The sequence below is a fragment of the Megalopta genalis genome, chromosome 4, assembly GCF_051020955.1.
Source record: "Megalopta genalis isolate 19385.01 chromosome 4, iyMegGena1_principal, whole genome shotgun sequence".
Lineage (NCBI taxonomy): Eukaryota > Metazoa > Arthropoda > Insecta > Hymenoptera > Halictidae > Megalopta > Megalopta genalis.
The window spans coordinates 22985408-23008944 of NC_135016.1; the positions used below are offsets into that span (position 1 = coordinate 22985408).

Here is a 23537-nt window from a genome sequence, read left to right on the forward strand (position 1 = left end):
GGCCGAAACTCTCGCCGATTGAATATTCCAAGGCGTCCAATGATACGGATTTTCTATGTCGTCGAATCGCTGCACGGTGGCCCGGATCGAAGAACGCGTTGCTGCTTCGGTACAGCTTTCAATGCATAAGGAATGAAATGAAAATTTCATTGAAATGCATCGCGAATGTAACTGCTTTGTAGCTACGTGCGATACGATGTGTCTTGTGTTCGTTTAATAGACGTTTTCCTAATTTTTTAAATTTTGTTACCCTAAAAAGACGATCAACTCTCATTAAGATTGAACACGTATTGGGTATAAACAAAATAGTGCAGACATTGTATTCTGTGGTTGCTGTTAAGCGAAAAGGGTTAAGTTAATTAACACGATATGTTTGGAAAGTGTTGATCGAATTTTTTAACGATTAGCAAAAGGACATCTTATTCTAACTTAAGTAGTTTCTTCTGCATTAGAGTCTAGTGGTTTTTATTCCTACGCGATACGATCGAAATTGCAGAAGCGAAATTGGAATTTAATATCGGTAAGCAATATTTTAACTAACGCTAGAGTAAGCTTGTGGAGATTTTGATTGACTTTGATTGTAGTATATGCGTGAAAAATTTTAATTTGTTCAAACAGTAGCATTGATGGTAACATGAAAGGAGGTGTAATATACGAATAACTGATACAACGATTAAAACATAATCAGGAGTGAAAGATTAAATTCTGGTAAGAAAGATTTCGCCATTTACAGATTCCTTGTTTATACTGTTCAGAAAATCCAGTATGCTAACGCAGTATTCCCTTTATGTAATTGTATCATTTCGTCGATGATAGAGACTCGTAAATAAAGAAAATTTGACTCGTCATATTCTTCTTGTACAAATAAATCTTTTACACCTATATTGGAACAGTGAACAATTTTAATTGGTCTTTGATACTATACGTAAAATGACCGTCACAATTATTACGGAAATAATAGAGGATTTTGTTCAATTAGTACGTAAATAGTCCCAACAGTATGGTCAGTCAAGAATTACTAAAGGAAACCTAATCGAAGTCAATTATTTTTTTTAGAACAAATGAAAACTAACATTGTGTATCTTACGCGTGCGCACAATTTACAAACCTTACAAATAGTATTAATATCATGGTCTCTAAAAAATCGGTTCTCGATGGTATACAAATTTCGAATACTTAAGAAGCTCTCACATTTTTGTTTCTTCTAAAAATTATGCGAACTATATCGTAATAACTATTACATATACCAGAACGTTGAATATAAAAAATAATCAATTTGAAACGATGTCTACTTAGATCTTTAAGCTAATATGATATACTCTTTTATCTTTTATCTTTTATCTTCTATCTTTTTCACAGAAAAAGAATCAAGCAGAACTTTTGCACTGATCCAATAAAACAGACGAGAATCGCAACGCCCTGTCCAGTTCAACAATACCAAAACAGCAAAATAAAGCCACTGAAAAGAACGCCTATCGTACGACCAATTCAGCGAATAATATTTATTCAAATCTACCAAGCTTTCCGCACTGGTCCGGTCAGATTGCGAAAGCACCTACAAGTACGAGAGAAAACGAACCTGACCACAACACGGCGAGAATCGCGTCGCCATGGCGCGGCTCCGCCAACGCAATTACAAACGGGGGAACACTGCGGAGCAATAGGAATCCGTGAAACTTAATCAGAGTCGGCGGTGTTATTTTCGCACGGGCGGCGCGCAACGACAACGCGTTAAACATTTACTTCCTCCATTCCCCGAAAAGCACAACTGGACACAACCATAGGCGTCCGCGGTCGATGAAGCGACATCGGCCTTTCTCACTCTGTCCTCGCGCGGAAAGCCCCGCGGAGCCGCCACGGAGAACGGCACATCGCGCGCGAGCTTGCGAGACGTCGGCTTTTTGCCCGACCTCCCGACGATGAACACCTGCCACGCGTTTTTTTCCCCCTGTTATCACACGAAAGCTTCTTACCTTACTATACTCTGCCCCCGCCCTTCCCCCCTCCCCCGCTCCCCTTCGGTAAACACGGCTAAACGATTTTTCGTTACATTATTAATTGACACAAAACTACCGCGTAGGCTAATAGTATCGTTATCATACGTGTTTTACACATATACGTTTGTGTGTAATGCGTGAACGAGAGCTTGTTCCGTGTACGGTTTTTGCGGGCTGTGCGCCCGCGTATACATGTACGAGTCGGTGCGAGTGAGACGCGAGACTCGCGCCGCGAGCGGACAAGCACGCGGATTGATTTCTTGTCGCGTCCGCGATTCGGTCGTGGATGCGGCAGACTTTTCGGATATGTCGGGAGTGACTGCGATTCGGACGAGACTTCGTCCGATCGCGCTCCGTTGCGTCTTTCTAATGCACGGAGATCGGAAGTCGAACGACCGCGGTTTGCGCAGCAGTTTCTTCGCAGCGTTGCGTTTCTGTCGCAACTACGGTAATGTCTCTCTAATTGACGCTCAGATTGTGCACAAAAATGGACAATTCGGGAAGAGACGACACTATTGTTCGAACTTCGTGGCTCGTTTTTCCACTCGCCAATTGTTAACAATTATAAAATCGAAGCGCAAGCTTATTTTGCGCCTCCTCCTGTTCCCAGATTGTCCTTTTTTCAATACAATCTGGGCGTCAGTTAGGGAGACATTACTGTATCTCGAAATCTTACGATCGGTGGATGAAATGAAACAGCTTCTACTGTTCTTTAATGCCTTTTTCTTTATCGTCCAGACATCTCTTTAGCGTCGCATTTCTATCCTCGTTACCTTGTAGCGCTACCAATTGCTCAATCCAAAGATTTCACTCTGTTTCATGATTTGCTCATCGTCACGGAGATATGCAGCATTACTTCCATAATGTTGTAATCTAGATATCTCGTTAGCATCGCAATTTCATCATTACTATCGTAGAATGCAACCAAGCGTCGGACACGAATAAAATAACGTTTGTTTTATAAGGTCTCGCCGCGTCTTCTAAATCGTTCAACGTCGCGGAAACACCATTTTGTTCTCAACTGGTCAGCTTATTTTGACGCAATTGTAAACACGGAGAATCGACGTTATCGACGGAAATGGTAATATCGATGAATTTGATCATGTGACGCTGCGAACGTGTGCAATAAGGATCTAAACATGGAGCTTTGGTAGCGCTACAAACGGAATTAGGCGAGCCAAACGTGGCACCCCGCCTATACCGGCTCCAGCCGACCCTCCAATTCTCCACAGTGGGTATTGTTTCCCTGATTTAGTACTATCGGGATTTAGACTCTTCACGTACGTGCGATTGTAATCGTTTCAGCATTGCGTATGCGCCACTGTCCTTTGTATTAATTTGCATACGAAGTGATGGCTCGCATTGATTCAGAGACTCGAGCGTTCGTAAATCGTTCGGCCTTTTCCAAACCCTGAATTCTATTTCATTCGGATCCGATTTGAAATGAGGAAATAGATCGAGAAAAATCTAGCTGCTTTCTAGATGTGGTGAAACTTCAGCATTTGGCATAGATGCTTAGATTATTCCCGAGTACAAATCTTTATCGATTAATATGCGATCGATTATATATTTAAATAGCAAACTGCTTCGAATTAATTATGGCAAATGACAAGAAATTAGGAATTTTCTTACTCGTCGAATTAAGAAATTATTCTCGATATTTAGTTAATATGAAAATCATGATCGCATTGTGCTGGCAATTGTCGAAAGCTTCGGATAATGTAGATTCTCGTAAGAAACCTTTCATTATGTTCGCAGTATAATACGTAATTGGAATTGCGGCAACTTGCAAAAATCGAAGTAAACTCTAGACAATTTTGCTAATTAATTTTCGCGTAACAAAACGACACCCGAAGAACAGTAAAATTGGAATTTTCATAGAACCTCAAGCTTCTCTACGTTACTTCCGGAACATCGAAAATACTAGGGACTGATGAAAATTTCATTCCACTTTTTATTAGACGTTTGAGAATCTCATTTTTCATAAACGATCTTTCACCACTAAAATTCTGCCAGAACGACGGAACATCTCGAAAGTCTGGTGCACCGAAATTACGCACAATTTGGAGGGTCTCGCAACGTTCCGTTCTCTCTGTCGCACAGAAGGTTCGCAGACGGAGCGCAGCCGTGAGAAAAGTCTCCGACCGAATCTTCGCGCGTTTCGCAATTCTGTCCGTTCGCGACGGGGAGGGACCCGCGCGTGCTACCACCTGAGAGACGACATTCTGCCAATGTCTCGTGAGAGAAGACGCTATTACTTCTTTAACGAGCGCGAGCCGGCTCGGAATGTTTCGAGAGACGCGGACGCGGTCTCTCCGCTTTGCCGAGGCGTCTCTTCCGCCGAAGATGGCCCCGGAGAATCGTCGTTCGACGTCACGCGACGCCATCGCCTCGGAAGATCGAAATTAATCGTCCGCGTGGATCCCGAGCCGGAAGTGTTCGACTGTGCCCGAAGACGCTCGTATCGCGGAACGATACTCGCACGTTCCTAATCTACCCTATCCACAGAAGCTCGCGTTCCCAATCTTCCCTCGATAGCGTCGCGTCGTTCCCATCGATGGGAAATAGTGTCCACCGCGCGACGCTAGCGAGAGGAAGCTGGCGACTGGTTCTGAACCAGTTCTTTCGCATATATGTTTCCATTGTTTGATTTCTGCGAACCGGTTCGATCGTCGACGACAGCCTAATTTGATCAGACCTCGACTTTTACAGTGTCTGCGAAGCACCGACGCGAACCTTCGACTCCCGAGCGAAGTTTGCGCGAGCATGTCGTTCGACGTGCCACGAGGCTTCGGTGAGTTTGCGGGTAATTGTGTTCGCGGTTGGACCACGAGAGAGACGGCTAACAATGTGTTAGACACAACGACACCGTGATAATATACATATACAATAACCATGACCGTTTATAGCCGTAGAATATACACACAGTTGACGTCCCCCTGTCCGCGAGCCTGTAGCTTTTCCCTTCGTCGCCCAGCTGATTTCTTTAGTAGTATTTTTCTTTTAATTCGTTTCGTATAAAAGTGAGAAATGGTACACAATTGGTCTGGATCTCGAGGCGTCAGGGGACAATGGCGGCGTTCTCCGCTCTGCCGAAACGGGCATGCCGGCTCCTTTCTGGGCGTCCGGCCGCGAATGATTCAGCGGCGGTGAGATTGATTTACACCTCGACGCGAATCATCGGAGAAACGAGACGGATTCGGCGCATCGGTGAATACTGTCGACTCGAATTTAGTTAGAGCCTCGTCTCGTTCTCCGTTTTTCGAGCCGTTCGATCTCTTTCGCTTTTCTTCCATTCCCCGTGATTACGTCTTCCGCGCGGCAAAATGGCTCGGCTGCTCTGAATGGCCTGATAAGAATGAGATTATCGTGCGCCCCACAATACGTGTGTTCCTTATTCAACCGAAACTATTGTAAAGCTCTTTCGTGCTTACAGATCACGACTATTATCCAGCTCTTTGTTCTCGGCAGTCGTCCGTTTTAATAGCTTCCAGCCGCAAAAAGCATTTTCAGTGCATTCTATGCAACTAAATGAGAAGTTTTTTTTCTTTTCTTTTTTAGTTGACTGTTTTCTGATATTTCGCCGACAGTGCCGACAGATTGCTCTATAACGATGGTTTGAAATATCGAGTCTGCGTTAAGCAACTTCAATTTTCTTCCGCAGATTTTCAATGATTATCGAAGAAGTTTGTAGAAGAGGATTTAATAAAACTTCTGCGAAATTTAATTTTGCAAATCCTTCTCCGAAGATCGGGTATATATCGAGTTTGCGTTTCTATTCGCGGAATTCCAATCATCGGTAAACGAATCGATAGATAAGGAGCTATTAAAACTTTCGCGATCGTTGATTTCCTTCCTTTACGGGATCGAACACGTTGTTTCGACCGTCTTCATCTTCGCACTGCATTTTCATTGCTGTCATTTTTTTTGCTGGAATTCTCACAGCTGCGCACGAGTTTCCTTAAATTAGAGATTCTGCGAGCGAAAAATTATGTCGCTCGTGTACGGCCCGTTTGCTAATTGAACAGCCCGTAATTACACCAGCATCGATTAAGATGCCGCCTATGCGCGCTTCCAGAATAGATTCAGGAACATGGCGAGTGTTTTCAGCCCCTAATGGAATCTTGTGCGGAGCAGATTAACACGTGGCCAATTAAATTCAATCGAGAATGCACAAAACAAATTAAATAGGCTTCGTGAAAGTCCTCCTCGGCCAGCAGCTGAGAGAGCTCCGCTTGGAAAACAGCGGAAAATGAACAAATGCGATACAGAGTTTTAGCTTAACGAAATAGCATTATTGATCGAAAATTGAGATAATACGGAACATCATGGAACAACAGCAACATGCAGTGAAATCAAATTTTTCTACGGTTTAATGAAAGTTGAATTTTGTTAACGCTGTTTGGTAGAGAAATGAAGTTGCTCGATTCTAGTTTCGTTAAATCGATCTACAAAAGATATATCGCCTAAACATTCGCAATTCAGAAACGACTTTAAGCATTATTCTGTATTGTTAGTTCAGGATATCCTTCCAAATCTAATTCAATTTCTCGAAGCTCCCAGCCGAACAAAAGACGCCTCTGGGAAGTTTCTTACCGCGACGGAAGTCTTTTCCATGGGCTGGTACATGTCGTTGCATAGAATTCTACGTGAGAACGGAATCTCGTTGGATTCCACGGAAGTAGAGGGAACGCTATGAACTACGCGAAATCTCGTACCATTCATGGTATTCTCTGGAGGCGAGCCAGTTCCCGTAAAAAAGTTTTCAAGAGCCCGTAGAGCACGCGGCGCGGCTCAATCTCCGCGACGTTTACAATTGTGTCCTTTATTGTTTGTCGTAGCGAGCGGGACTCCATTTAATTTTTTCGAAATGCGCGCAGAAATGGACTCTTTTATCACATTGACTTAATTTTATTTTTCCGGCGTATTTACCTGCCATTTTCATTACCGGTCTCGTCGTGACCGGGCTGCGGATTTATTTGTGACGAAAGCAGCGAGTAGGTGAAATTTGAAAGAGTTGGGCGACTGTTTAGCGAGCGACCATTATTTCGAGCTTATTAAAATTGTTGGAGGAATTCTCTTCTCGCAATTCCAGTTTCTCGTAATTTGTTCCGGAAAATCTTGGAACGAAGGTTTGTACTTGAAATTCCTCGATCAATTGTGGAATGATTACGATTGGAAAATATTTACGACAAAGTACGACATAGTTTACTTCATAGTCTGTTTTCACGAGCTTTTTATTGCTATTCCTTTTTTCATTCACATTTCGTTAACTTCAATGCAACTTCCACATCACGTTTATTATTTCGTTCTCTATACTCTCCGACCAGATGTTCGCACATTCTTCGGAGACAGTGTAATCAAAAACATCAATAGTTCGTTAAGTTTAACTGTGCTCGAACGTCCATTCCTATATTATATTTTAACTTCAACTTGAACTTTCCTCCCTCGTTTCTGCGATATTTTTCTAGATCTTGCCGAAACAGGTGACCAAATATTTTCGGAGACGCTTCGATTCCGAATTTATCATCCGATAAGTTTAATAAAGATAAAAATGTCAAATTTCGACACAGTTCGCTGTTTTTTAATTGCGTAGAAGCTCCAATATTCTTTTTCATTTTCGATCTACTAGGAGATCAAATATTTGCAACAACAACATATCACAAAATCCTTAGATGCAAGTAAAATTATACTCATCGAATTTTTTTACTACACTTATCCCATCTTAATCCATTTTGTGTTCCATTTGTAATTCGTAGCTTCCGTTTCGCGATCGTTGTCTTACCACTGGTGCTTCTTCTTTCGCGAAAATTCTCAGAAGCTTTCAAAATACTCGTTTCCGATTAAACGAGCGATCTAATAATTTCGTATTCCAAAACATTCATGCTTGCAATTTTTCATCTCTGGCAATCTTCTACTTTCCAATTCACCGTGCGCAACATTTAGAATTCGTTCTCTGCTCATGACAGTTGAACTAACATTTCGGTCGAGGAACTCGCAGCACAAAAAGGGACTGGAAAATCGTTGCCATGCCGTTGTTCTCGGCTCTCGTTTCATTAAACTGTTTCGAATCTTTCGTTCAACTGCGCGAACGCTCGGCTCCTCGTTCTCTCATGTTCGATCGAACGCAGCCGATCGACGGTGTAATTTCAAGTCGAATTCCAGAAGGGTGCCGTTCCCATTGGCCAGATGGGGAACGCCAGCCATCTCGAGCCGCTGCGACCCGCTGACCCCGAGCGACGCTTTGGAAAAAACGAGCACCACGATCGTTCCGCCGACTTTTTGCTGTTATTGACATCGCCGGTGGCGCGCGCCCCTAACGTCAGAGCCGGCCGGCACGTTCCGCCAATTACGAGAAGAATCGATCGGCCGGCCGAGCCTGATACGTGCCCCGGGCCCGACCAATTAAATGAAACGCGCCGTCCCTGGCCAGACCCGGGTCTCCACGGTTTCGCGACCGTGTCGCTAGCCTGGAACCCGTTCATCGGATTGCGGCCAATGCACGACCCCGTGTCTCCCTAATATACTAACACCGATGTACACACGATAATTAATTGCTAGCCTACGCTTTGGAGTATTAGACGCCTGCGAAGTCTCTAGATACGGAAGCATATTACTTTGGACGTGTGTAACACGCGACTGTTTTAGGTCTGTTTTCTGTGTGCGGAGCTGTGTTTTAACCGGACTGCCGATCGTTGCGCACCAAATCTTCATTCTACAAATCTGTCGCTATAATGAGAAACGTCGCAAGTGTCGATTTCAGAGAAATCGCGTTTAACGCATTAATCTGGAACTATGTCGAACAGTATTCGCGTTTTTTAATCGGAGAATAACGTAGTGGAAAGAAATTGTACAAGCTTTACAAGATTATGCAATTCGAAACACATTACGAAGCATTCGGTACTTTGTATAATATAATATAATATAATCTGTCGCTATAATGAAAAACGCCGCAAGTGTCAATTTCAGAGAAATCGCATTTGACGCATTAATCTGGAACTATGTCGAACAGTATTCGCGTTTTTTAATCAGAAAATAACGTAGTGGAAACAAATTGTATAAGCTCTACAAAATTAGGCAACTCGAAACATTATGAAGCATTCGGTACTTTGTATAATATAATATAATATAATATAATATAAATATAATATAAATATAATATAAATATAATATAAATATAATATAAATATAATATAAATATAATATAAATATAATATAATATAATATAATATAATATAATATAATATAATATAATATAATATAATATAATATAATATAATATAATATAATATAATATAATATAATATAATATAATATAATATAATATAATATAATATAATATAATATAATATAATATAATATAATATAATATAATATAATATAATATAATATAATATAATATAATATAATATAAATATAATATAAATATAATATAAATATAATATAATATAATATAATATAATATAATATAAATATAATATAATATAATATAACCTTGATCAGTACTTTAAGCAACAGTTTCGCGACAGTTTTCGTGCATACACGTGACTTGCGGCGTTCTTCTCTGCAACGACAGAAATGTTCGAGTAACTAAAAATTTTGAAAATACATAATTTCCTTGTAGCAGATTCTAGCTCGGAGGGATATAATTAATCTCTTGTTTTATAAAGTTAAATCGGCTTCAGAATGGAAATGTTTATCCCAGTGGGAAATGTGAAGTACTGTTTAAAATTCTGCAGCTTTTTATTGTATTTTTACAAGAACATTTATGAACGCGTGCACGGAAGTACGCGGGTGCCCGGTTGCTTGCACTGGATCAAATTTGATTAAACAAACATGAATAGTGCTCCGTCCGTATAGTTGTATGAAATGGAAACAACAACGAACACGAACAGTTAGCCATTAGAATGGACGGACATCCGCGATGAACTAATAACTTCTATCTCCGCAGAGAAATTGTTAGCAACAGTGTGAAACGAAGCGAAGTACGAACAATGATTGTCAGTGTTTTAATCGAAGAACGAAGTGCTGAGAACGATTACCGATTATGTAAACAGAGAAAAAAAGTACAAAAAATGATTTGACTAGTAATCTAAAAAAAAAGAACGAAGTACGAACGATGATTACTAATAACGTAAAATTGGAAATAAGTACAAAGAACGACTACTAATTACGCAAAAACAGAGAGAAGTATCGGAAGCGATAGCTAATAATGTAAAAGGAGAAAAAAATGCAAAGAATGATCATTAATAATGCAGAAGGAGCATAAGCTCAGAAAATGATCGCCGATAAAAATGATCGTCGTAAAAGCAGTAGAACGTTGATCAACGCTGTACAAGCAGCAAGAAGTAGAAACAACAATTACCGATAAAGCAAAAGAAATGAGAATACTGATCGGCGATAATGTAAAATTGAGATAACGTCGAGATAGAAAGAAGTACGAGGACCGATTCCATGAAAGTATGCGGAACGACAAAGCTGCAAAAATTCAACTTGCAAAAATTGATCTTTCATTGCGTTTCGTGTAAAAATTTCGCCTTTTTTGTGGCGGATGCGCAAAGATCCGCGGTCCAGTCGTCACGTATCTATGTTGTTCAGCCACGTTTTCTGTAAAGTACCTTACGAAGTATCTATCTCTATAGTGTCTTACTTAGTTTTAAGCCGTTCGTGTTAGGAAATTCTGTGGACCGTTCCCTAGAAAGAACCGATCGTAAAATAATATTGCAGCCCGACGCTCCGCCGTCCGCCGTGTAACGCGGATCAGACGCGATCGAGCACCGGGAGAGATCTCCTTCGGAAATTTCGCACGTATGAGTAACTACGGAACGTTTCTAGTCCGATGCTTTAGCACCCAGTGTGTGTGTGTATGTGTGATACGTGTGTCGTGCGTGCGTAGGTGCGCGACAGAAAAGGAACGGTTCGATCGAACTGGTGTTCCGATGAAATGATTTCGGAGAAACGTTCTCTCTCACGATTTCGTTTCTTTTTCTTCTTTAGAATCGATTCGAGATCGTCGGTGGCCCGATAATTTAGCGCAACACGGTATATCAGGGAAGGGAGCGCGACTAATCGTCGCGACTAATCGCCGCGATAAATCGTCGCGATGAAACAGAAATACGTACGTAGCCCGGTTCTCTTGTGTTTCGCTCGTGTCCGTGCGTGCTGCGTGCGTATACATGTATGTACATTAGACGTATGTGTGTGTGTGTGCGTGTATTCGTACGCGTGCTCGCGCGTAGCCGCGCCCGACGGCGTATATCCGTTCGATTACGGAACTATTGCGGACATATCGTGTTATGCCGAACGGTTATCGGTACCCGGAACGCGATCGATCGTTTCGAGATTACGAAATGGTATGCGCGTCCGAGGACGAGTACGAGGAAAATCTTAGTACGTGAACTACTCAGCGCGTATCCGGCGATGCGACAACACAAGCGTATTCAAATCCTGGAGCCCGGCACGCCCTTCCGACGTCGGATTCCGTCTGCTCGATCGGCTCGGTTCGGGGCACTATTGTCAGGCCGGGCAATGAAGGTTCACGGCGAATGGAACGCGCGTACCAATCCTCTCAACCTGTTGTTGCGGCGAAAACGACGATTTGACTCGGCCGACGCCTCCGACGACAGTCTCGTTTCTCTCGCCGCTCTCGTCTCGAGATCTCGAGTCTTCCGCTGAACCGCGTACGTAGATTCGATATGGACCGCCTGTTCCGACAGGTGCGTTCGAACAAATTTCCATACGGTGTCGCCCAACATTATTTCGACACTTTCTTAATAGCCGTCAGCTGAGGATAGCTACGATATCGATAGTGGATTTGATTCAATTTTTGCACAGTATAGTTTGCGCTATATTCGCAAAATACGGCTTACCAATAGCAATTATGACTTAAATATCATTTTCTGATTGCCATCGTAAAATATTATACTTTTAAATCTCATTAAACAAGAAATCTCTGGAGACAATATTTTGCAGTATTCCTCTGTTATAAGAAGAATTCGAAATAAATTGTGAATAGCGTCTTTTACTGTGACTAAAATATTATTTTTATTAGCTAATCTATCGTTTATTATTTCGACAGATGTAATCGAACGAATAAAACGATGGAATGTTATCCGAACAAAATCTCTGGAAAGTGTAATTGCAAATAGGAACGACATTGTTAATTGGGAACAAGTGAATTGACAAACTAAACGGTCCACGTGTCTTTTGGTCTGTTTTTCGAAAAAAGAGATCTGAGGTATGTCGACGATCACAATAGTTCGTCACCGCACTCATGGTGCCCGTATGCTAGAAATGGTTGAAGCGAGGTAGACAGCCATTCGCTATCAGTAACCCGCGTTTCTTTTTTCAAAAAAAACAATCTATACTGTAGATGCACCGTTTGTGGTCACTTCAAGGGTTCTCCTGGCTTTCAAGATTTTTATTTTGGAAATTGTTCTTGGAATTCCTATTGTTTAGAGGTTGGATCGATGTTATCAAGTATCGGGCGACTTTTCTTTTCTCTGCCATCGGTAGAATTTAAACGTTTTAACATCCGTATAGTATCAAAATACAATGAATCACAGAAATAATCAAGCTGTTTTATGATTAATTGAATTATATTCTCTCATTCACGTTATTTGCAAACAAGAGTTCTCTGGATCTTTCATTCAAGGATTAAGAAAGTTCAAATAACTTGTTCTGTTTCAATCAGAAAATTATCTTGTGAAAATCAACAATATCAATGATATATTCAAGTTGTTGTGACGTCGAAACTTTCAAAAATATAATATAATATATATGTAATAATATATATATTATAATATATATTATTATATATTATATATATTATTACATATTATTATAATAATATTATATATATATATATATATATATATATATATATATATATATATATATTTTCAAAAATATAATATATTTTTAAATATTTATATTATAATATAATGTAAATATTTAAAAATATATTATATTTTTGAAAATTTCGAGTCAAATGCAACGTAAAAATGAAGGAGACTTTATTGTGCATCTTGCACAATATCAAGCCTTTCATAAAAAACTCCTCGCTTTAAAGCTCACGTAACTCAAAGCCTCGAAGAACTAGGCAATCGTAGAGATGCTTAATTACTGTAGCGACCAGAAGCGGTGCATCCGAGCTAATATCAACGATTCGTACGTCATGTCGTGAAATATGATTTCACCTGTTGGAGCTTTTCGTGTATTTATGCGATAACGTGTTCTTGCATCCTGTTATGCAACAACGCATTCACCTCTGCGAGTCGCGTATAATCCGTGATTATTTCTGGATTTCCTCGGTCCGTTTCAACCACCGACTGCATGGTTCTCGGAAAAAACTGAACTGTGAGGAATGAAGTTCTTAAGCCGGTTCGCACTCGGCCGCGGTGCATCCGAAAGAAACAATTGCTCTTTCCGTCCCGCGATCCTCTTCTCCTCTTAGCAACATTTTTGACGATTTATCTGGACGGTTTACAGTGATACAGGATCCGTGTCTACAGTCTTTTCGAACGTGTACCAGGTGTACGCTACACATACGTCAAAAGGACGACCGTTCTCAAAATATGATTGCCGGTGTCTAGAAAAAGGTCTGGGTCAGCTAATTCCCGTCTAAAAAGATCTCTATAATTGACAATACTTTAGGAAGCGCCTTTCCGCTATCAAAAGGACTAGAAACATCGGTGTGGTCGTAGGAGAGATTACGCCTCGGGGAACGTGCTCGGGGCTCCAGGATTTCACACGCGCCGCCTGTTCTAACTCACCGGAACTAATCTCTATCATGCTATCAGCCTATATAGTGCGAACTAGTTACGAGTAACTACAAGATGCACGACAACAATCGTTAATCCCATCGTTCTCCGTCGCCCGTGAACGAAAAGTTTCATCGTTCCCGGTTACATCGGGTCGCCGATCGGACGCGAGTCCCGCGGGAGCTCGCTTCGCCCTGCTCGCTGTTGACGAGTCGCGCGAGACGACGAAAGGTACGGTCATTGTTCGGGCCGAAATGTCGCCCTTTTCTCCTCGGTGTTACGGAGAACGAAACGGAAGCGAGCGTTTCACGCGATCCGGAGTATTACTGTCCGCGAAACCCCGGCCACGTGGTTCACGGCTGCTGTTCACTCGGTTCACTCGACCCGCTCCGAGCACGTTTGTTTACATGGCGAACACGTGGCGTCGCTTATCCGCGGGACACGCTTTCGTTCGCGAGCCGTTGTCCTCGCGTCCAAGACGTCCGCGCCCGTTCAGGAAGAAGAGAGTATTCTGAAATTGACTCTTGTCCCGAGGAGATGCCGGGACGCGCTATTTCCCCCTTCGAGGAGCTACCGAGAGGTTCTTATCGGTGTCCGTCGGTGGAGAGGACACCGAAGTCGAAGTGTTTCGAAAAGGATAGATACAAAGGCGCGGTGAGATCGGACCGCGGACTCTTTTATGCGGATTCCCTTTCACGGGACGTTTTAGCAAAATGAAAGGTGAATCGGGGGAAACGAATGCGTACAGGTGACCCTTGCGTAACGCGGCAGAAGATACTGTTGTCGACTGCGATACGGTGAATTATTCAAACCGGCGGCGTCGAAGGAATAATGCTGTGAGCGATATAAAACGAACGTAACGAGTTAAATATATTCTGCGACGCGCGAGCACAATGCGTCGCTATTCCGTGACAGATACCAAATTGCCACTTCCGTCAGCTCCTATTTTTCTGCGTATTTGCATGTCCGTGCACTGCGTTATTGGAAATCGCTGTTCGCGTTACGCGAGCATTGCCCACGTGCCGTGAACCGTGTTGTATATTGTACGCTATGTCATTGGGATCACGTGTGACAATTCATTAATAATGTGGAAAATAAATCGCGCGTAAAAGGAACGTTGCTCTTGAGAGAACAGACCGGACAAAGTTGTATACAATGAAACTAATCAATAGTTTGCATAAGATATCGTCGATCGTTAATCGAGACTACGCCACATCAATGATGCAAGAAATTAAATGATCGCCCGTTTTTTATAATATCAAGGTACAGTAATGTCTCTCTCATTGACGGACAATTTGGGAAGAGGCGATACGATTATTCGAGCCTTGCAGCGCGTTTTCATAGTTGTTGACAATCGATAACCATAAAAAACGAGCCACGAGGCTCGAACAATCTTCTCTTCTAAAATTGACCATTTTTGTGGACAATCCGAGCGTCAATTAGAGAGACATTATTTTACAACCAAGTATTCGCAACTTATCGGTGCACGATGCAAGTGTCCTTGTTATTACATGTCCTTTGTCCCGAGAAAAATGTATCGTCGCCCACCGAAGTGATTTTTACTAGCCGCGCCAGTAAGTTCTCCGTCATGCCCGGGTCACCCGTACAACGAATTCTTTCGGTATTTTCTTATCCCTAGCGCGACTGCATAAAGTTCCGCGGTCCAGCGTCCATGTTTCAGCGTTCAATGTTTACGAGTCCACGTCCCGAGATTGCACGTGGTCGCTGAGCCCACTTCCGCCATCTTGTTCCCTCCCCGAGGAAGAAATTGTTTTCATTTTTCGATGTGCACGATGAACGAGATTCGAAGCCGTGCCTGCGCGATATGCCTCGCTTCCGTTCATCCGGCGTCACGTGACTCGTTCATAGCTGTAGAGAGGCTTTCGAAGTGTCGCGCGGTTTGTGCACGTCGCGCGGCGTCCAAAGGACCCGTGCGAACGGATAATTCGGAAGAGATTAGGTTTGTCCCGAGTGCCAAACGTGACGACGGATCCGTGGGGTGCGATACGAAGCGAGATACAAACTCGGTTCCCGTTCGCGTCTGCGGCCGGTGATCGGCCGCGGTTAGGCTAATCGCTCCCTCGATTCTGGCGCGTTCGTGGAATGTTCATTCGAAAGCATACGTTCGTTCTCCCTCGCTTTCGTTCTTCCGCGTGTTACCGGCGGGAAAAGCTCTAGTAGAAAGGAGCGCGCGTCGCGATCACCGACCGATTTTTTGGGAACGCTAATTGACCAAATAATACTACTCCCAGGCTCTTTCTCTCGGACCGCGCAGGCAGCCGGCTCTTTCGATAACACTACCCTTAAAGCGTATCGATTATTAAAGCACCGTCTAAGTAGTTCTAGGACCTATGAATTAAACAAGCCTTGTTTAGTTAGACGGCGGCGCCCATACGTTCGCCGCCACGGGATTAACCCTACCGGTTCTCGAAATCGATCGTCGCCGATCGCGACTACCGATCGATGCTTAATCGTGCGTTCTCGCCGCTCCCGTCGTCCTCGACGAGACCTACGACGAGGTTATATTGCTTGGCCGAGCGTCGCCGCGGCGACGCTGCACTTGTTGAATTGACTGGTACCGCTGTTGAGATATACGTGTTTCGAGTTCCCAGATCGGCCCGGCGCGTCGCGCCCATTTCAGCTCGAACGCGATCGCGCCGGAACCCGCGGTGGCAAAGCTTCGCTTCCGTCTCTCTTATCGTAACCTTAGTATTGACTGGTAGTGTGTACGTGTGTGTGCAACCTTAGACCTTAGACGCGGCGTATGCTTAAATTCGTAGGTTTTCCATTTACAGTTCGTTAGCGTAGAGTGTACTCGTTACTCGCCGGCGACAACCAATCGAAAGCTCGACGGGAAATCAAGTCGCTACGCTCCAAATAAATCGTTCGCGCCGTTGGCTAACGGAGCCGTCCGCGGAGCCGAAAGACGAGCGATGCGAGAGCAGCCCCGTCGACGATCACTTCTCGGTTTCCAAGGATTTCAACCGTGCATTTTCCACAGGCATCGTCGCGGCACTTCGATGTTCGCGCGAACTTCGCATCGCTCGTCCTCCCGGCGTACGCTCGGGATATATTGATATCGAGGACGCGACGTCGGGACCGCGTCCGTCGAGGTCTCTCGGAACCAAGTGCTTCGGTCGAAAGCGTTTGAAAGGTGTGCAAAAGCTTCTCAAGATCCCGCGTATCTTGTCGGAGAACGTATTCGAATTGTCCAACCATGGAAGAAGCTACCTGGACGAAGAAGAAGAAGAAGTTCTCTTCTCGACAACGAGCGAAGTTCGCGAGCCCGAGCGAAAAAAAGCGAAGCAACTTCGGACCTCGACAGGCGATCCCGTAGGTTTGCCCCGCGGCTTACAAAACAGCCTGTACAGAAGAAACAGGACACGAAATCAGCATAGAAGTCGGTCGAAAGCGCGCGCAAATAAATGAGACGGCTCGACGAGAGCAGCCTCGTCGAGAGCGATTATGCCTATGATTTCACCCAACCCCCGAATCTCGAGTACGCCTTACAAAGGTTTTCGTGTCCTCACTTAATCATGATACTCACTGCCGTGGGTCCCTGAGCGATAGCAGTCTCCTTAGAGGCCTCCTCGACCCCCTTGAGCTTCTCCTCGGCCTGGCGTTCCTTCAACGCCTTCAGTAGCTTCCACTTGGATCCAGGGGGGCCAGGGCTGACCTGGCCCTCCTTAAGCGTCGTGTCCGAGCTACCGCAGGACGAGGAGTCGATTTTGATTTTCGGCAGGCTCAAGGTCGCGGTAGTTGCCGTCTCGGCGCTACCGGCTCCGTCGCGCTCGAGGCCTTCAAGGACAGTGCTTTCCGAATCCCAGGCGCCCGGGATGCTGACGGACACCTCGCTAGGTGGTACACTAACGCTACCTTCGCGAGAAAGGGATTCTGAACCGGGAAGAACTTTTTCACCGTGTCGTAAGGTCGAGCCGCTCGAGCTCCGTCTCGACTGTTGTTCCTCGAGGTCCTTCGATACTTCTTCCTCCTCCTCTTCGTCCATCGATTGCACGGGACTATCGGGGCCCGAGGTCTCCCCCGAGGAGCCCTCCTCCATGGACGAGGGCGGCTTTTCCTTTCTGATCTCCTCCTCTTGGGCCCACGTGTGGTAATCGGTCACCCTCGCGAACACCTGTTCGATGCTCTCGGCGGACTTTCGTTTCGGGATCGGTTTCTCGTCGCGATACCTGTCTCTCTCGTCGATCCGATGCTCCTTCGCGACGGTTCCGTTCACCTTGGCGGCCTTCGGCTCTTCCTTCTCCTCCTTCGGCTCTTTAGGTTTCGCGGTGGCCTTCATCTTCAGCTCCTTCAGCACGAACGACATCTTCTCCTTCACCGTGTCGTCCGGCCGGTAATGGTCGGTCTCTTCGGGCTCCTCGACCAGCACCACCCCCATTTCAACTTCGATCTGGGACTGCCTTTCCAGCTCTTCCAGTTTCCTCAGCTCGTACCGATACCATTCGTCCTCGGAATCGATCGAATCCTCCGTGCTCTGCCGCCTCGAGGAGACCCTCGACGTGCTTCGGTAGGAATGCGTGCTTCGGTTGTCCTCGTCCAGCTCGCCGGGTCGCGAGCCCGTCCATGGTATTTCGAGGGATTGCTGGTGCCGCGGTAGGAATCGGCTTCCCGTCGATATGCCCCTCGTGCTGGACGTCGAGGGGCTGCCTTCCGACGGCGGCGCCTCCTCGGATATGCTGGTCACCAACTCCGGCAGCCTGGTGCTGCTCGACTTCTCGCTCTTCTCGCTCTTCTCCGAGACGTCTTCGGGATACTCGAAGCTCGTCTCGAGCGTCTGGACGGTTCCTTCCTCCGATTTCTTGTCGTTGCCGGAGTCCTCGCTGGGCGGTTGCTCGTCGGAGACCGTGGACGACTGTCTCTGCCGGTATTTGCCCAACGCTCTGGACACGGCGAACTCCATACTCGCGCCGGCCATTATAGTGACCGGAGGAAGTTTGGGCGCCTTCTCGTTGGGCGCCTCGTCGGAGCTGCCCGTTGATTTCTTTATGTCGCCGACGGTTTGGAATATGGAGGATCCGCCCGAGCCGGAACCGGTGCTCTTGCCCGACGTCTCCTCCTCGAAACCGGCCAGTTGATCGATGTCGTGCTCCGTTTCCTTCCTCTGATCCTTCTCTTTGCCCCAGCCATCCTGGAGCGCCTGCTGCTGCATCTGCTCTTGATGCTGCTGGATCTGCTGTTGCATCTGTTGCTGCATCTGCTGTTGCATCTGCTGCTGCATCTGCTGCTGCATCTGCTGTTGCATGGCTTGCTGTTGGATCTGTTGTTGAAGAGCTTGTTGCTGCATCTGCTGCTGTTGCTGCAGATACTCTTTCTGCTGCTGGGACAGCTGGGCCGGCGGCTGCTGCAGCTGCTGCTGTTGCTGCACTTGTTGGGGCAACGGTTGCGACACCGGTTTCCGCTTCGTGCTCGCCGTCTTCACTTTCGCGAAGAACGGCTGCTCCTGGTTCGCGTCGGACATCACGCTGTCCTCGTCCTCCGAGAGGCCGCTCTGTCTACCGCTGCTCCACTCGGTCTCCGATTGTTCGGGATCGGACAGCGACTGCGTCTGATGACTTCGTCTTTTCGCTTTCTGCAGGATACCCGAGACCGTGGAGACCAGCGTGTGCTTCTTCTTCTTCCTCGCAGCCTGACCTCTGCCGCGGCCTCTGGCCGTGGCCGTGTCGGCCGGAGGTCTTTGCTGTTGTTCCGGAGGTCCGTCCAGGTCTTCTCTCCTCACTCCGCCAGGCAGAGAATGGCTTCTGTGTCTCTTGCTGAGGTGTAGGTCCGGCAGCCAGTTGCTCATCGAGCTCATCGCGTTCTTCAGAGAAGATCCCCTTCTGATCTTCTTCGTCGCCTTGGCGTTCTCCGGTTCGGGGTCCTTCATGTAGCACGCGATGCTGATGTACCCAGATTGGGACACTATAACGCTGGACGCGTCGTAGTACTCGCTCGGCTGGTGCTGGGGCTGATCCATGGACGGTCTGCCGGTGTCGTGGTCTTGGATGTATTGGTGCTCCCGTTGCCACTGCCTCTGGTAGCCATCGGCGAGTTGCGCGCTCTCCGAGCTGCTCAGTCTTTGACTGTACGGCTGGTACTGTTGCTGGTAGGCCTGCGGGTAGTTCTGGTTCACGTAGGTGTGATGATAGGCCGGCGGTTGTGGATACCTTCGGTCGGTGTACGGACTCTGCGCGTGGCTGCCGTCCGACGTCAACGATCTGATACTCGACGACGTGGAGTCGTGCGGTATCTGCTCCTCCATCGAGTTTAGCCAGGAGCTCTCGTTCGTTTCTGTCCGGGGCAGATTGGCGCTGGTCGGGTAATAGGACAAAGCGTCGGTGATATTGCCTGTGGGGAACATTGTGCGGTACATCGCGGCTTTGTAGCTTTCGTGGTTCGTCAGTCCGTCCGAGTACGCGGTGCTTCTCCAAGGTTTCCTCATGTGTCCGACCGAGCTCGACTCCGTGTACGTCACGGAGCCGAAGTTCTCTTGGTAGCTGTTGTACTGGTCCATCGGATCCGGATAATACGCGGTGATCGTGGTCTTCGGCCCGTAATTGGCGGAACCGCTGGTGTACACGCTGGTAATGGCTTGTTGTCGATTGCTGCCGGCCACGGAGTAAATGGCCGGCTGGTCCGATCTAAACACATAGTCCAGCGTGGTTCCAGCCGGAACAGTGTCGTAGGTGTGCTGCAAGGCCTGCTGGCGGGTCCGCCTCTTCGGGCTTTGGCAAGTGGTCGCGATGGGCGCCGGCGGTGGCACGAAGTTGTACTCTTCTTTGGTGGTCGGCGTCTTTATCGCGGCGTAATTCGACAGGTGATTCATAGCGAGCGCGTAGGAATGACTGGTGACCGTGGCCGTGGCGTTCGCGAAAGCGTCCCTGCCCTCCGGCGTGTCGTACAACGGCTCCTGCGTGATCACGGAGGACGTGGTCTCCGGTAGAGGCGGTATGGGACTGCTGGACCTCACCGTCGCGGTGCTCGGGATCAGTGTCCTCGCGTGATCCATGGAGTAAGAGGTCAGCATCTTGGTGATCGAACTCTTCGGGGAGCTGGGCGACTTGTCCAAACTGCTCCACCCGCTCATCGATGATAGGCCGGAATCGGACTTTGCCGCGACGATGTTCGCCGCGCTGCTAGGCTTGATGGCGTGCTTGGGCGACACTCGCGGCGACTTCGGCGAGTGCGGTGCACGCGGGCTCAGTCGTCCCTGCTCCAACGACACCAGTTTCTCGGCGTTCCTCAGGAACGTGGGGCTCTGCGAAGTTTTCGCTTCGGGCTCCCTCTGGTCCGCTCCCGGCATCAGGAACGAGTCCGCGGTGTCTCTGGGTGCCGGCGGAGGCGGCGAACTCGGCGACGGGCTCGGCGGCGTTCTACTCTCTTGGAACTCCAAGTTCAGTCGCGCCGCGCTGCCGAAGAAGCTGTCCTGCCTGGTCCGAAGACTTTGTACGCTATGGACGCTGTGCACGCTGTGGACGCTGCCTGCCGACAAGGTCGGAGATGGAACCTTGTCCGCGGTGGTGCTGTATATAGTGGGCGAGGCGCAAGTTACGGCCACGAAACTCTCTACCATCAGATCGGTCAGCTCCTTGTTCTCCGCGTAGCCCTTCGCGAAGCTGCCGACGTCTATCGGCAATTGGATCACCGGTTCCGGACTCTTCTCCCGCATGGCGGCGGTGTAGCTGAGCCTAGGAGGCGTGTAAGTACTCGAGATCGAGTCCAAGTTCGTCCTGGATGTGGACGTCAGTCTAGGCGATATCGATCTAGTCGTGAAATCGCCGTCGGTGGCGAGACCGCTGTCGGTGCTGACTCTGGAGATCGATCTACCGGTCGATCCAGGGCTCTTCGAGAATGTCCAACTGTCGACGTCGGTCTCCGCGTAGATTTTTCGAAACTGCTCGTCTATGCTAGCCGCTTCCTCGACCAGTTTCCTCGCCTCGGCTTCGGTGCTCTCCAGTTCGTGTAACTTCTCCAGAGCCACTTGATCGATCGAGCTGAGCCTGGACAGCTGCGCCAAGTCTTGCTCGCTGACGCAGGGTGTGTTACCTCGGTAGCTTTTGTAGTCGGCCGCGCTGAACACCTCGCCCTCGTCCTCGTCCGTCTCGTCCTTCTTGTCCGTCGCCGTCTCCTTCGTCTCTTCCTTGGTCGGCTTGCCGGTCAGCTCCTCGAGCTCCTTGAGCTCCTTGAGCTCCTTCTCCTTCGCCACGGTTTTCTCGAACAGGCTCCCTTCCACCTCTTTCTTTCCATTCACGTCCTCGTCCTCGGCCTCCTCCCAGATCATCCCCAACTGCGACGTCGGCCTGGACGTGTCGCCGCAGATCAAGTCCTCCCTGTAAGCGTTGTTCAGGCTCCTGTAGAACGCCTCGTCCGGAATATTACTCTCTTCCGCGAGAGTCTCCAGAGCGTCCAGGTTCCTGACGTTCCGGTGGATGTCGGCGACCACCGCGGCAGCCGTCGAGCTGTCCTGCGTGAGCCCGTGCATCATGGCCAGCTCTTGTTGCGTCAGCTTCTCCCTCATCGTCTCCTCGATGGCCATGCTCGCGCCTATGCTCTTCGCGATGGCGTCCAACTCTCCGACCGTGGCCTGCTGGCTGGCCAACGACTGCTCGACCACGTTCACGGTCTGATGCGGCCCGTCGCTGGTGTAGAACTCGAGCAGCTGGCTGATCACCGTCTGCTGCTCGTACAGGAGGCCCTCCAGCTTCTCCAGTCTCTCCCACATCTTAATGTACTCCTGGCTGAGGAGGTCCAACGCTCGCCAAGCGTATTTCAGCTCGGTCTCGAGGATGTTCAGCCTTGTGCCGAGTCTCTCCATGTAGTCGCTGATCACGTAGTCGATGTTTGCGTCGGTGGTGGTGGTGTTGGCGCTGCTGTAGCTCGCCATCACCGGCGAGTGAGCCCTTGGGCTGGTGGGCGCTGGCCCACCCAGCTTGGTCGTGTCCATTTTCATCAAGTTCGCGTTCGGATAACGCGGCCACTCGGTCACCAGAGTCAACTAAGCTTCTACGATCCGACCTGATTCAGGCTCTCGATGGTCCCCGGGGCGATTCATCGCGTGCACCGCGCGATCAGGCTGTTGGGCGAAGTTACAGCCTTCCCTGCGGCCCAAGGAGGAACATGAACGACGCTTGAATGTAACGCGCGGATGCGTTTGATGCTCGAAAGATCGAACGACACTCGAATACACTGGGACCGGTATGGATCTCCATGTCGACTATTCCGTTGACGCGAACCCGAACTTCTCACACGTCTAACCGAACTGTGCACACTCTCGTAACCTTTCTTCCCACCCGATTTTTCTGGCTACTCGACTGTCGGAATCTCTCTCTCTCTCTCTCTCTCCCTCTCTCTCTCTCTCTCGCTCTCCCTGTTTCGTTATCGTTCACTTCTATTTGTTGCGTCGGCCGCGATATATTACGTATATTGTCAGTCACCGTGTCTCTGTACTTCCCTGATCGTTGATCTACGTTCCCGTCTCTCTACACACTACGGCTGCGTACACAAAGTTTGACAGTTGCCGGCCGCGATCTTGACGAACCGCTCGTGATCGCGCGACACTTGGCGAATGGCACTTCGTAACCGGTCTCGTCTGTTCATGCCGCCGCTGCTATCTGGAAAACAGGAACAAACGGATTGCGTGGCTTAGTACGAGAGGCGCCCTCGTACCGAGTCATCGCTGACAACAGTTTCCATTGGTATGTGAGACTTATGATACTAGGACGTGTATGTGTGAGGTGCGTGTGCTCGTCGTTTCGTAGGAGACGCAACGACTTCGTCAGAT

General features: G+C 47.4%; 1 protein-coding gene across 17 annotated transcripts in view; it reads right to left on the reverse strand.

The window, feature by feature from the left end:
- unc-13 overlaps positions 1–23537 on the reverse strand; it is a 646812-nt gene that overhangs the window by 157620 nt on the left and 465655 nt on the right. For 7 of the 17 annotated variants that reach the window (XM_076520781.1, XM_076520780.1, XM_076520784.1 and 4 more), the window contains one exon: positions 17307–23367. The exons of the other annotated variants lie outside the window; for them this stretch is intronic. In XM_076520781.1, coding sequence (XP_076376896.1) covers positions 17307–22706 — 5400 coding nt within the window. In that variant the 5' untranslated portion in view covers positions 22707–23367. The remainder of the gene's footprint in view (positions 1–17306; positions 23368–23537) is intronic. 17 annotated transcript variants of the gene reach the window in all.